Source organism: Nicotiana tabacum, chromosome 1 (genome assembly GCF_000715075.1).
Source record: "Nicotiana tabacum cultivar K326 chromosome 1, ASM71507v2, whole genome shotgun sequence".
NCBI classification, from domain to species: domain Eukaryota; kingdom Viridiplantae; phylum Streptophyta; class Magnoliopsida; order Solanales; family Solanaceae; genus Nicotiana; species Nicotiana tabacum.
In genome coordinates this window covers 3,171,141-3,186,139 of record NC_134080.1, presented here as the reverse complement: position 1 = coordinate 3,186,139, position 14,999 = coordinate 3,171,141, and the positions used below count along the sequence as shown (strand labels likewise).

Here is a 14,999-nt window from a genome sequence, read left to right as displayed (position 1 = left end):
CAATTTTTAAATATATGAAATTCTAATATTTAAAAAGGTATGTGTAAATCAATTTGTATAAGTGAGTGCGCAAAAAATGATACGGATCTTCATTTTTTTAGCTTTTGGCGTATTTTAATTTTCAACGTTTTTTTTGGTTAATTAAAATTTGTTAACCACCAAGCCTTATTTTTTTTGTCTTTTTCCTTTGTCCTATTGTTCATTTTTCAATATTATTTCCTTTAATAAAATATAGATGTAAGATACAAAACGTTTATTGAATTATTTCTTTCTTAAAAAAGAATACCTATAATAACTGAATTATACACAAAATTTAATTAATGATATCTATAATAATGTATATTGTTCGTAAATAAGGTCAGATACAAAGCTAGTACTAAATATAGAATTATTATTTCAACTTAAAATTAATATGTAAGATACAAAACGAAATTGTAATTGATTCTTTCTAAAAAAAAAGGATACATACCATAACTGAATTATACACAAAATTTAATTAAAGATACCTATAATTATAGTATATTGGTCTGCTTAATGAAAATTGCGTTTTTTTTTGTGTACGACCAAAAGATTCTACTTTGATCATTAAAAGAGAACATTTTAGTTTAATTAATTCTTTCTTAAATTTTTCATATTATTTTATTTAGTATAATATAGATGTAAGACAAAACATTTATTTAATTAATTATTTCTGAAAAAAGAATACGTACCATAACTGAATTATACACACAATTTAATTAAAGATACTTATAATAATGTATATGATACCTGTATTAATGTATATTGTTCGCAAATAAGGTCAGATACAAAGTTTGTACTAAATATAGAGTTATTATTTCAACTTAAAATTAAATGTGTAAAATACAAAATAAAATTTAAAATTGATTCTTTCTCGAAAAAGGATGCCTACCATAAAAGAAATCCTTAATAGTATTACAAATCGACGATCCTGTAATTTTGTATGGCAAGTGTGAGTAATCATATATCGTCATGTCACAATGATCTTTTTCTTTTACTTATTTTTGGACTTTGGTCCATAACACGTTTTTGGAAAGAATTTTTTCTTTCCATTTTTATGTCAGCATAATATTTCATATCTTTTTCTCTTGCCCATATCAACTCAAAGCATTAATTTCATATTTCAACAGAATATTTGTCATATGTAATATTACTTCAAATATGATTATATATGTTCACGGACAACTCTATTTCATATTTCATTCGCACCAAAAAAAAGTAATTATTAATTAGATACAAAAGAACATCAAATAATAATTTTTTGACGGAAACCATGAACGTATATATAATATAATATAGATATGGTAATATATGTTCACGGATAGCTCGATTTCATCTTTCTTTCCCAACATATTTTTTATCCAATTAATAATTATACACAAAAGAATATCAAATAATACTTTTTTCAATGTTATACAAATAGAATCCAACAAATAGATTTCATAAAAGTGCCAAGTAGCTTTTTCTCAATACGCCACTTGGCATAACCTCATGTTTCATTACTCTTTTTTTAATATAATATAGATAGATTGAGTATGATCTTATTTTGCTGCTTGAATTTATTTAATTTTTATACTCAATAAATTTTTAATATCATAAATAATTTTAATTTTATTTTATATTTTAACATAATACAAAATATAAATAGTCATAGATTATTTCAATTTACGTATTTCTGTATTTTAAATTTTTTTCTATTATAGTTTTTAACGTTTAATTAATTTTTTACTTCCATATTTCTAGCTAATATAGAAGAAAATCTATGAGTGGATCAATATATAGATATACATATAGATACAAATATACATATAAATATAGATATATAGATTAGATTTGTCTAAGATCTATTTAGATTATGTATAAGATTCATTAAACTACTTCCATTAATTATATTTCTATTTATAATTTTTAATAATTAATGTTGTCTTAAAATTGCCAAGTGGCTTCATTTTAGCTTGCCACTTGGCTTAACCACATGCTTCACTACTCTCCTTTTAATATAATAACTAGTATCAGCACCCGCGCGATGCGCGGACAAATCATTTCAAATTGCGATGTAGGTTGTTTGAATCATGTACAAATAAACTTAAAATATAAACCTCTCAAATAAAAATTATATAACATGAGAATTTAATTATGAAACATGATATGAAATTATTGTTCAAATCTCGTAGTGAACAACCAATCTTTTTAATATATATTTGTAGCAACCTAACCCTTTGATTTTGGTACTTGTATTTCGTTCCGCTGTCGATATTAAAGAATACTAAACATGTCATATTGTGATCTATCTTGTTCGAGCACATTAGATCATATTATCTTAACAAAATTCTTATTATCACTTTATGTTTATCTGGAAGTAGAATATATCTTATTCATCACATCACTTTTACATAAATTCTTTTTTTGTTCTTTTCTTATAGTTATTGTATTATTTAATATTTAATCATAATATTTTAATTATTTAAATTTATCAGTAATATTTTTAAATATAATTTAATTATTTTATTTTATCTATTTTTAAATTAATTTAAAGTATAAGTATCCTCACACTACCTCTATTTTTTATGTACATTCTTTTCCCTACAACAAATGTTAATTGGTTTTTATATTAATGTTTTACCTAGAGCCAAAATAATGTCATATTTTATTTTAAATTGTAGCTTTTAATTAGTCTAAAATATTAATACATAAGTTATTTGATTATCATGTTCCAAATGTATTGAGTTATCTTATAATTAATTTTGTATTAAATGCAGTTAAATTTTCTTTCTTTTTTAGCTATAAGATACAATTTAATTTTTAATTTCATTAGTAAGATTACCAATATTAGAAATTTATTTTACATTTTTAAAATTTTATTTAATCAGAGAAGAAAATTTCTTAATTGTTTGAACACGTTATTTCTAAATATTGTAGTAATATTTGTACTGTCATTTTAGTTCTTTACATAATATTTTAAAAAATAAAAAAATAATGTCATCTCAAATTCAAATAATTCTTATCATTCTATTTTCTAGAATGGACCGCATTTTTAAAAAAAATATGCTATGCATTCAAACTCAAACTAACTATACTCGATTCAGATATTAATCATAGAAAAATATTTTCTTAATTGTTTGAACATATTATATCTAAATGTTGTAATAATATTTTCACTATCATTTTATTTCTTTACATAAATTTTCTTTCTTTTTTAGTTTAAGATACAAATTTATTTTTTTGTAAAATTACCTATATTAGAAATTTATTTTGTCATTTAAAATTTTATTTTTTATTATTTTTTATTTTTCATAAGTAAGACTTCAATTTCGTGGTATTATTCATAATTTGAGCATTCACATCATAGTTTTAAGAACTTTCCAATCTCAAATTCAAATATCCTTTTCTTTTAATTTCTAATAGTAAATTTCTAATAATTTAACATAATTTTGCTATTTTTTTAATCTAATATATAGTCTTATTACATTTTATGTGGCTTTTCGTTAACTTGTAAATTTATTTAATATCATTATTAACTACTTTTATTTAATAATATAAGATAAATATATAATTTTTTAATTATGAAATAAATATTTATTTTGTTTTAAAAACATTACTCGAAAATGTTAAATTATTTAAAATTTAATAATATTTTTAAGTATTGTATATTTATTTTATTTTATTTTCTAAACTTATGATTTATAAATTACATTATCTCTAATTTATTTTATTGTTCAATTTTTTTAGTTTTGATTTTAACTATTAGACTTGAGTTATGTGGACTTATATTTTGACTTTTCTTAGTATAATATAAAAAACTTTCTCATCTCAAATTTAAATAAGTTTTACCCTTTTTTCTATGATAAAAAATATGATTTTTTATTTTTCTCTATTTATTCTTTATTTTTGATTTTATATTATTCAATACCTAATATTATTACATTGTCATGTGAATTTTTATTAGCCTGTTTGAATTTAGTATCTATTTTTACCACACTCATTCTAATATAATATAGATAAAAATTTAAAAACTTTCTCATCTCAAATTCAAATAATTTTTATCATTCTATTTTCTTAATTGGACTATATTTTCAAAAAATTATGTTATGCATTCAAATTTAAACTAACTAACTTAATTCAAATATAATCATAGAAAATTATTTTCTTAATTGTTCAAACACATTATTTCTAAATGTTTTAGTAATATTTACGTATAAAATATTCGTTTGCACGATTTATCAGTATTAATATGAATTTATTACTCTTGTTATTAAAATATCTTTTGTTAATTATTTAATATTTCTCTTACCTTATAAATAATTTGTATACTTTGTGTAAGATCTTATTTTGCCGCTTGAAATTATTTAATTTTTAAACTCAATAAATCTTTAATATCTTAAGTAAATTTTAGTTTTATTTTATATTTTAACTTACTCCAAAGTATAAATAGTTATAGGTTATCTCAATTTACATCTTTATATATTTTTATTTTTTTCTATTATAGTTTTTAATTAATTTTTCACCTCCATATTTCTAGCTAATATAGAAAAAAATCTATGAGCACATTAATATATAAATATAAATATAGAATTATGGATATAGATATAGATATAGATACAAATATACATATAAATTTAATTATAGATATATAGATTAGATTTGTCTAAGATATATTTAGATTATGTATAAGATTCATTAAACTACTTCTCTTAAGTATGTTTCCATTTATAATTTCTAATAATTAATGTTGTCCTACAATTGCCAAATGACTTCATTTTAACTTGCCACTTGGCTTAACCACAATGCATACTACTCTTCTTTTAATATAATATAGATATATTTTTTTATATATATATATATAGATATAGATATAGAGAGATTCTCAATGTCATTAATTAAAACAAAAGAAAAAGGAAAAAAGTAGTTTCCGCTAGTTGGGGAAGTTAAGCGGTTGATCTCCACAAAGACAAGATTCCTTTTTTTCATCTTCCTCCTCCTTTTTCCTAATCATCATATTCCCCCACAAAAAAAAAGTAAAAAAAAAAAAAAAAATTGTACAGAATTAGGACAATGATGAAATTTAGTATTGAGAAATGAAGAAACTTCGTAATGTCGAAAACAACGATGTAGTTTCAAGACAAGATCATTATAGACCCAATAAAAATAGCTTCCGTCAGCTGTCTTTGCCGCTCTTCTTTTCATTTTTCTGTGCTCTTCTCCCTTTTTATTCTGAGTTTGTTCACGGAAATGCAGGTAAAATTCGTTTACCCATTTGGGTTTTCTTTTATTTAATTCTTACATGCTAGTTTATTGTAATGATTGTTTAATTGTATACTAAATTGCTAATTAGAAAACCATATATAGGTTTTTATGTGTATGCTAATTTGCTAATGACCCCGTTTTTAGTTTCTTGGTTAATGGTTACTAAATACTCTTAAATTTACATTTACTGTAACTCAGTGCTATTAAATGTTACAATTACTTGGACACAGTGTTTGTACCAAATTTAGTTAATTTAACTCTAGGTGGAGCTTAGTTACAACTGAGATGACTTAGGTTTGGTTTTTTAATTTTCTTTGGTTGATTATGAGTCTGAGCTATGAATTTTTAAGTGATTTGTTCTAATATTTGAAGTTCATTTTTTTTTTTTTTTTTTTTTTTTTACATATGGTGATGCTGCTATATCCTTTATGGAGTATAAAAGGCAACTGAATAAGTTTGAAAGTTTTAATCTTTTCTTAGATTTTTGCTTAAAGTCAGCTGGAAAACACATTATTAATCATAGTTTTAAGTTTAAGAGAAAGAATGAGACATGTTATATGTTTGTTGGTTTGACTTAAAGACCGGGATCAAGTAAGTTTGTCTTACTATTAGACTCATTTTCAGAAACAACTACTGCGGCTTATTCCCAAGCAAGTTGGGGTCAGCTATATGAATCTTCACATGCCATGTTTCTCCATTTAAGCTAATCTCAGACTATTAGACTCGATTTTGTGTGAAGTTTTTAGTAGCTTTTAATGTTCTTTTCTTCCCTCCGATTATGGCATTGTCCGTTGATTATTCTTTTGCTTTTCATGTTTGTTGGTCCTTTAATTTTCACCCAGATGTCAATTTAAGTAGTTGGAAAAACTGAAGTGTCTAACTTATGTTTATTGGGGTTGAAGCTAGTTTAGCATGTAGAGCATAATGTATTTATACAGAGCAAATAGGAGAGTTATGGTCTGTTATAGCTCATATAATAGTTCTCTGAGTTACGTATCGTTTCAATGGAGTTTATGCAGGGAATTCCCTTGCCTATGCAGAGACTGTAACCAATTCTAGTTTGAACGATGAAGAGTTTCACAACTCCACTCAACCGCTTCTCGAAAGTGTAGAGAAGAGCTGCAAAACTGGAGTACTATTGGAACTCAACATATCAGTGAAGATTAGTGATTCTTGTAGTCCTAAGGATAACAATGCAACCCCTGAGCATTCGCTTCAGAGAACAAGTGCTTTGGAGGATGTAGTATCAAGTATTTTAGGTTACAATATGTTAATATGCCAAATGCAGCCACCAGTAGAGCACAACAGGCGTAATGAAGATCGGCAACTAAATGGAAGAACTCACTTGGCCTATCCAAATCTTGAAGAATTCAGAAACATTACAAAGCAAGAGAAGAGAGGGAGCACGGCAAGCCAGTTAGTAAATATAACCCATAGGCTTGAGCCTGATGGTACGCCTTACAATTATGCCTCGTCATCCAAGGGTGCTAAAGTGGTGGCCCACAATAAAGAAGCGAAAGGAGCAAACAACATACTGAACAAGGATCATGATAAGTATCTCAGGAACCCTTGTTCTGTGGGTGGGAAATTCTTCGTTATTGAGCTTGCTGATGAAACTCTAGTCGATGCAGTCAAAATTGCAAATTTCGAGCATTATTCATCTATGCTTAAAGAATTTGAATTATCTGGGAGTTTGGTATATCCAACTGAGACGTGGAATCCTCTGGGGACTTTTGTTGCTGAAAATGTCAAGCATGCTCAGTGTTTTAAGCTGCCCGAACCAAAATGGCTTAGGTACTTGAAGCTAAATCTGCTCACTCATTATGGTTCTGAATTTTATTGCACTATAAGTTTTGTCGAGGTGTATGGTATTGATGCAATAGAGCAAATGCTTGAGGATCTTATTGTCAGTTCTCCAGAACCTTCTGCTGATAAAATGGAAAATCTTAATAAAACTGCTATAATCTCTATGATACCAGATTCAGGTTCTGACTACCGTGAAACAAAGGGTGTCGTTCAAAATATGGTTGAACCGGCAAATAAGGGGGTAGAAAATTTTGATGCAGAGCAAAGTTTTAAATTGGATGAAGCAAAGAAAGAAACCACTACCCCTGATTTTACACCAAAACGTAGGAAGCAGTCAAATGGAAGAACTCACGGGGATGCAGTCCTAAAAATACTGTTGCAGAAGGTGAGAGCGCTTGAGTTGAACTTATCTGTCCTGGAGCAGTACATTAAAGAGCTGAGCAAGAGACAAGGTGACATTTTGCCTGAGCTAGACAAAGAACTTTCTCATGTTTCAGAACTTTTAGAGAAAAGCAAATTGGAGATCAAGGATCTCCTGATATGGAAAGATAATATGGTATGTATGACTATCCTTTTTTTTTTTTTTTTGCTAATGAGCAGAGCAAAGGACACATTTTTGTCATAACAAGCAAGCTCTTTTTCATTGCAGGAGAAAGAAAATAGTGATCTTGAATCTTGGAAAGCTTCTGTCTCAGCTCAATTGGATTTATTGGTCGACGGAAATCGCATGCTAAGGTAGTGGATTCCATGTAACCACCTAAACTAACTTGTACCCCTGTACTGTAAGTTGATATTGTTTTATTATCCGAGTGAATTGTGGAAACAACCTCTTTACCTTCACAAGATAGGGGTAAGGTCCGCGTATACACTACCCTCCCCAGATCCCACTTGTGGGATTACACTGTGTTTATTGTTGTTGTTATCTGAGTGAAGTGCGTCTGTTTATCATTTTTCCTTCTTCTTAAGGTTTCTGCAGATTCACTGTATTTCAACTTGAATATAGAAGTTCTAAAAGAACTTGAAACCCTGAAGCTATAGGAATTTCAAAAGTGTAGGAAGATAGGTAGGAGCTTGATGTTGCAGCGAGTAAATGGTCGGCTTTAGATTTAATCTTATGTTTCCTGACCTCAAAAAAGAAAAACCAACGATCTTTTTAATTGTTTAAAATACAAAGCTGAAAGCAGCTTTCTGAGCATAATTTATACCCTGTTCCCAAAAAAAATGAGGGTGACAGTTAGGAAAAAGTTATTCTCTGAAGAGTATTTGAATATTTTTCTAGCAAAATACAACCAAAGAGTTTAATTTGATTTTTCATGCATCGCGTCATTATGCATTTGGAGAAAAATGTTGATCTGTTGGTGTATTTTGCCTTTCTCATTTCAAAGTAATTCATGTAGGAGAACCCAGTACGTTGGCCTTTGTTGATCCAGAGTATTCTACTTTCTAGAAACTGGGTTGACTTTTATTGATTTCAATTCCTTATTTCAAGATAGGTAAAACTTTTCGAGAAATTATATGCGTCGTGACTCATCATGAATCAACAGGCAATATAGTAGTCTGTTACACCCTTCCTCGTACACTGTATCTTACATGAGTACAAACATGTAAGGTTGATAACTAGGATATAAAGCTCTAGCCGAGAGAAGGAAAACCATGCTGCTTGTTTTAGTACCTGTTGGACAAGCTCTTTATAATATTTAGTTTGACTGCGAGTTTTTTTTTTGGGGGGGGGTGGGGGGGTGGGGGGTGGGGGGAGGGATGGTGTCAACTTGAAATGAGGAAGGCATGTAGGACGAAGTGCCACACATACTTGAAACCACATGAGACCTCTAAAATCGTAGCTCTGTAATTTTGGATTGTGCTTGAAGAGGGTTTTAGGCTTCAAGCTAAGAGAGACAGCTTGGTTATGAGATATGCCTCCTGTCTTAGAAATGAAACGGGTTATTTGAACTTTGAACAGGTTATAAGCATTGTATGCTTTCCATTTTGACTACTTGGGTTTAATCGTTTGGATGGCATCAGAATGAAAGTGAAGAAGGTGTTTTGACTAGTTGCTGAGTGTTTATTCTGTTATAGTGTTATTTCATTGTGTCATATGTAAAAGAAGTAAGCTTCAATTTGGATCGGCTAATTTCAAATACTCCCAAGGGTTTGAAAACTTTTACCCAGCAAACTCCATTGTTTATGTCTGAACTTGATAGCAGTAAAGATCTCAAATCCATTTATTGTGAGCCACATATTACAAACCTAAGGATTTCATATTGACACTAGAATAGAGAAAAGCTGAAATCCATTGAAATGGTTACTGAAAGCTTTGATGTTAACCATGAGAGTGACTCTTAGAGTTATGCATGCACAATGATATATCTCTATGTAAATCTATGAATTTCAATCATTGAATCCACAAGGAGCTTGGATAGATTGTTGAATATTCTTTCCTCAGACTGATATAGTTTTCTTGCTTATTCTACTTGTACATATAACATTTCACGTATTCTAGTTATTCCTTGAGTCGAGTTCATATGACAACAAAAATTGTGAGAACCTGAAATCCATCCAAAATGGTTATGTCCTTACGGAAAGCTTTGGTGTGAGTTACAAACATTGCATTAATTATGCATGCAAAATGATGTATTTCTTGTAAGTGTAGGGATTTCAAATCAGTTGAACTCAGAAGGTGCTTGGTTTTATTGCTACATATATCTTCCCATCAGGCTTATATCATTTTTTATTGCTTATTCTACTCGTGCATAATTCATAAAGCGTTTCTGGTTCAAGTTATTTCTTGAGTGTACTTTGTTATGTGCTTCTTATCATTGTTCTTCTGTTAACTTTTCACAACTATATTCCCCACATAATATATAATCATGTCTGTTCAGGACCTAATTGAAATGTGTCATCGAACTGAATAATCTTCTTTACTATCTTATTTATTTGGAGTCATAGGGAATTTGAAGATTTGGTTTTGAGTTAACAAAAGTCTCTATGAATGAGGCCGTTTAGTAGTGATTCAGTTTTGATGCACTGAAAGTCAAATCGCATTACAGGGACAAGTGACAATTTGATATCTCTTCGTTTTGTCTGTGCTATAAGTGAGAGATTTGTGACCCATAAGAAAATGTGGCATTTCAACAGGCCAAGTGACAATTTAGTCTGTTCATTTTGTATCTGCTACAAGGGAGAGTGATCTGTGATCCATTAGAAAGTGTGTCGGTATGCACCAGATTAACATCCATGACAGGTGCTTTTGATGCTAGAGTAGTTTCTTTCGGCGAACATGTCACGACCCGGATTTTCCACCGTCGGGACCGTGATGGCGCCTAACATCGCACTCGCTAGGCAAGCCAATGTTAGGGTTATATTGACCTTTTTCCTTTACATTTTTATAGTTAAAATTTACAAAGCTAAATCAAACAGAAATAAACACGGAAGTACTTAATAAATCGGTTACCCATATACTATTAACAATACCGAAACCATTACCACCCAGAAACTGGTGTCACAATCCAAGAACAAACTAAGAATGTCTACAAGTATTAGTCTGAAAGAAAAGTACATCTGTTTCGAAATAAAACAGGAAAGTAGAAACATAGGAGGGGGGACGCCAGGGCCTGCAGACGCCTGCAAGACTACCTTGGGTCTCCTAGATGAATGCCTGCAACAGACCTCTCGATCAGCCACAACCAGCTCCAAAATCTGCACAGAAAGTGCAGAGTGCAGTATCAGTACAACCAACCCCATGTACTGGTAAGTGCCGAGTCTAACCTCGACGAAGTAGTGGCGAGGCTAAGGCGGGACATTTACAATATAACCTGCATACAGTTTATAATAAAGCAAAAAAAAAAGAAAGTACAGAACGAAATAGAACAATAACTTGCAGTCAAATAAATAGGAACTCAATTATCTTGCCAGTACTCAGATATAACCAATCCTCAAGAGAGTTACAATGCTACAGAATAAAATCAGGGCAGAAGAAGACTACATAAACAACAAAATGATGCGTCGCGCATCTCGATCCCACCATATCATCAGGAACAATATGAACATTCACCCTTATTACTCCTGTTGCGGCGTGCAACTCGATCCCTCCAGTCCACCCTTATTGCTCCTCAATATATCACCCGTATTCCTTATGTTGCGGCGTGCAATCCGATCATACTTGTCCACCCTTATTACTCCTATTGCGGCGCGCAACCCGATCCCACCAGACAATCACATTTCACCCTTATTCCTCCTCAATATACCACTCTTATTCCTCCTGTTGCGGCGTGCAACCCGATCCCACCATATCAGTACCAATCACAGTATCACACAATAAGAACAAGTATTTCACAATTTAGCTCGAAACCCTCCATAATATTTATGTCTCCAATCAAAGCAACTAGAAGGCTATACACTTAAGAAACTTCACTCAATTACTACTACACAGCGAGACCAACCCAAATATGCCATGAAACACCGAAAAATTCAACTTAAACCAATACTGTAACACAATGAAGCTACGGAACAATTAGTACCTTCAATAAAGAAAACAACATCTAACAAAAAGCAATTAAACATGGAAGCACCAATAAGCATGTAGCAGTTAAGACAGGAAGGCAATATAATAGGAACGGGGAAAGGAACAGGCTAAACAAACAATTTGGTGGCGCATAGGTACTCGTCACCACACCTATACGCCACACACATGGAATTTCACGTGGCAAATAAGTCGGGGATCCCTAATCCCTCGAGTCAAAGTGAGACCAAACACTTGCCTCAATACAACGGCCAACTCACTGCTTAATTACCGATTTTCCTCTTAGATTCCACCTCCAATCCACTCGTATCTAGTCATAATTAACTTAATAACATCAATTATCGCTAAAAAAATCAATTCCAATGCATAATTATAGGTTTCTCAACATTTTCCCCCAAAAGTCAAAAACCGACACCGGGCCCGCTTGGTCAAAATCCGAAATTCGGACCAAAACCCGATTACCCATTCACCCCCGAGCCCGGATATACAATGGCTTTGGAATCTGACCTCAATTTGAGGTCTAAATCTCCAAATTTCAAAATTCCTAAGTTCTACCCAAAAATCCCTAATTCCACCATGAAAAATCCTAGATTCTAGGATGAAATCTTGTGAAAAGAAGTAAAAGATTGAAAGAAATGAGTTAAGAATGGGAAAGAAATAGCCTTTGGAAAATTGCCTCTTGAGGTTTAGGTTTTGAAAAATGGGAGAATGAATGAAAAATTCCGTCTAAAATCGTTTTTGAACTGTTGGAGATATCGCATTTGCGATCAGGGGTTTGCAAATGCGAACCCTTGCGAACCCCGCAAATGCGAACATCCCTTTGCAAATGCGAAGAATGTCCAGGACCTGCTACCATCGCAAATGCAAACAATTGTTCGCAATTGCGAAGGTCCCCTCCCAGCCCTTCTAATCGCAAATGCGAAACTTCTTCGCAAATGCGGTGCTCGCATTTGTGAGCCAAATCATACCAGCAAAATTCCTTAAGTCCAAATCACTCCGCAGCCTATCCGAAACTCACCCGAGCCCTCGGGGCTCCAAACCAAGCATGCACACAAGTCTTAAAACATCATACGGACTTGCTTGCGCGATCAAATCGCCAAAGTAACACCTAGAACTACGAATTTAGCACCAAATTGCATGAAATTTTCAAGAAAGTTTTAAAACTTCTATTTTTTCAACCAAAGGTTCGAATCACGTCAAATCAATCCCGTTTCTCATCAAACTTCACAGGTAGGATATAAATATCATAACAGACCCGTACCGGGTTCCAGAACCACAATAGTGACCCAGTATCAACAAGATCAATTATTAACTAAATTCTTAAAACCTTTATAATTTCAGTTTTACAATTTTCATCAAAAATTTATTTCTCGGGCTAGGGACTTCGGAATTCGATTCCGGGCATATGCTTAGGTCCCATATTTTACTACGGGCCTACTGGAACCGTCAAAACACGGGTCCGGATCCGTTTACCCAAAGCGATGACCGAAGTCAATTAAAATCAACTTTTTATGCCAAAAATTGTTATTTCATAAATTTTCCAAATAAAAGCTTTTTGGAATCACGTCCGGACTGTGCACGCAAATCGAAGAGAGATAAAATGAGGTTTTTTAGGCCTCGGAACACGGATTCGAATTCTAAAACAGAAGATGACCCTTTGGGTCATCACAAAACCTTTTACAGCACCAAAAAGAAAAGAAGGATACCATGAGAAATCTGGTGTTCAATTACTTTCACTAAAGAATTCTGTTTGAGTTGGGTGTATCATAGGCAATGCATTGCCCTGCTAATTACTTATTATTGGATCATAAGGGGCATCTGAGTTTAATTAAGGGGGATATGGACTAAGCTTCATTTTCATTGCTATTCTTGATGCTGTTTTCTCTACATGTGCTGGCAAATGATTTTGAGAAACCATTGAGGAATGAGCAATTTTCTTGTGTAAAGCACAGAATAACTGATTAAGAAGCTAAAGTATTGTTTGTAGAAAGAGTCCATCTGCTTATTTTGTTCTTCCTAACTAGTGATGGAACAAGAAGGTGACCGGGAAAGATCCTCTTGTAAAATCCAACAGAAAATAAATGATAGAGTAAGAAATTCTGAAACATTACATGTTTCTACATCATACACGATTTGAGTCATAATCAGCTAAAATAAGATGAAAATAGTTTTGTTGAAGCTGACAAAAGGGTAAATAGAGAAAGGATGGGAATGCTTGTTGACATTACTTGTTTACAAGGACCAAAGCTCATGACACTTTCTGGACCCCTATGAGGGCAATTGACTTTGTAGGTATCACTAAGAAGTGTAATTTTAATGATAAAACTCACTTCAATCCGGTTCGTTAGGTTCCACTAATATCCTGTTACCGATTCAGCGATATACTAAAGATGCTGAAAGTTAGAATGGTGAAACAAGGACCTACGTACTGAGGATGTCAGCTTGGGGCTCTGAGAAAATATTGCAATTGAAATTCGACCTTAAAATTTTAAATTCTGAAATAGGTTTGAATCCAATTTTGGTTACAGGTGAGAGATTGATATTAAGTTTGCATGTGCTATGCTAGTTGGTAACAACTGCAATGAAAATTGAAATGGATGATAAAACCTCGTGCATATAGTGTGTTTTTGTTTCAAACTGAGAAGATTGCGATTGTGAGTTGTGACACGCTAGCTCGTCTGACATGATTTTTTTTGCTGTTTTTTGCTTTGAACTTTTTGCAGATTAGACGTCGAAAAGGTTGTGAATGACCAAGAGAGTTTGGAAAAGAAAGAGTTGGCTGTGTTTTCAATCAGCTTATCTTTTGCATGTATTGCAATTCTTAAGTTAGTTTCAGAGAGATTTCAAACAGCATTTCAGACAGGCCGAGGTTGGACGTTGATTCTTGTTAGCAGCAGCCTAACTGCATTTGTCACATTGCTATACAGCTAATATATACTAAGTTACTAACCTCATTGCTAGAAAATCTTATACTTGTAGAAATTTGTTCACTCATAGTGAAAAGCTTAACTGAAAAGAAGTCATTTATAGAACTTTTGCCTTTGGAGATCATGGACATTGTACTTAATGATGCACTAATATTTACTATTTTGGGAGCAATGGTAAAGTTATCTCCGTGTGACCCGTAGGTCACGGGTTCGAGCCGTAGAATCAGCCACTGAGGCTTGCATAAGGGTAGGTTGCTTACACACACCACCTTGGGGTGCAACCCTTCCCCGGACCCTGTACAAGCGCGGAATGCTTTGTGCACCGGGCTGCCTTAATATTTACTAATCTTGTTTCTTCATGTTTCCCTTATTCTTGGGGGGATTCTACTTTCTCAACATTTTCTTATAGGAATACTGTTTTTCTTGGGGGAATTACTAGGAGGGGGTGTGGCTCTTGAGGATTTCGTATAGTGGTAAGAGCGCAT

At 32.0% G+C, this 14,999-nt stretch overlaps 1 protein-coding gene across 2 annotated transcripts; it reads left to right on the top strand.

The window, feature by feature from the left end:
* The first annotated feature begins 4,884 nt into the window (after positions 1 to 4,884).
* LOC107801222 (SUN domain-containing protein 5) lies at positions 4,885 to 14,682 on the top strand. Of its 2 annotated transcripts, none has more exons than XM_016624506.2 (4): positions 4,885 to 5,253; positions 6,282 to 7,624; positions 7,718 to 7,803; positions 14,311 to 14,682. In XM_016624506.2, exons 1-4 carry the CDS (start codon positions 5,094 to 5,096, stop codon positions 14,516 to 14,518), a joined length of 1,797 nt encoding a protein of 598 aa, XP_016479992.1. In that variant the 5' UTR covers positions 4,885 to 5,093; the 3' UTR covers positions 14,519 to 14,682. The 2 variants fall into 2 exon arrangements, with proteins under 2 accessions (XP_016479992.1, XP_075084437.1); XM_075228336.1 differs by having other exon boundaries at positions 7,718 to 7,817.
* Positions 14,683 to 14,999: the final 317 nt, after the last annotated feature.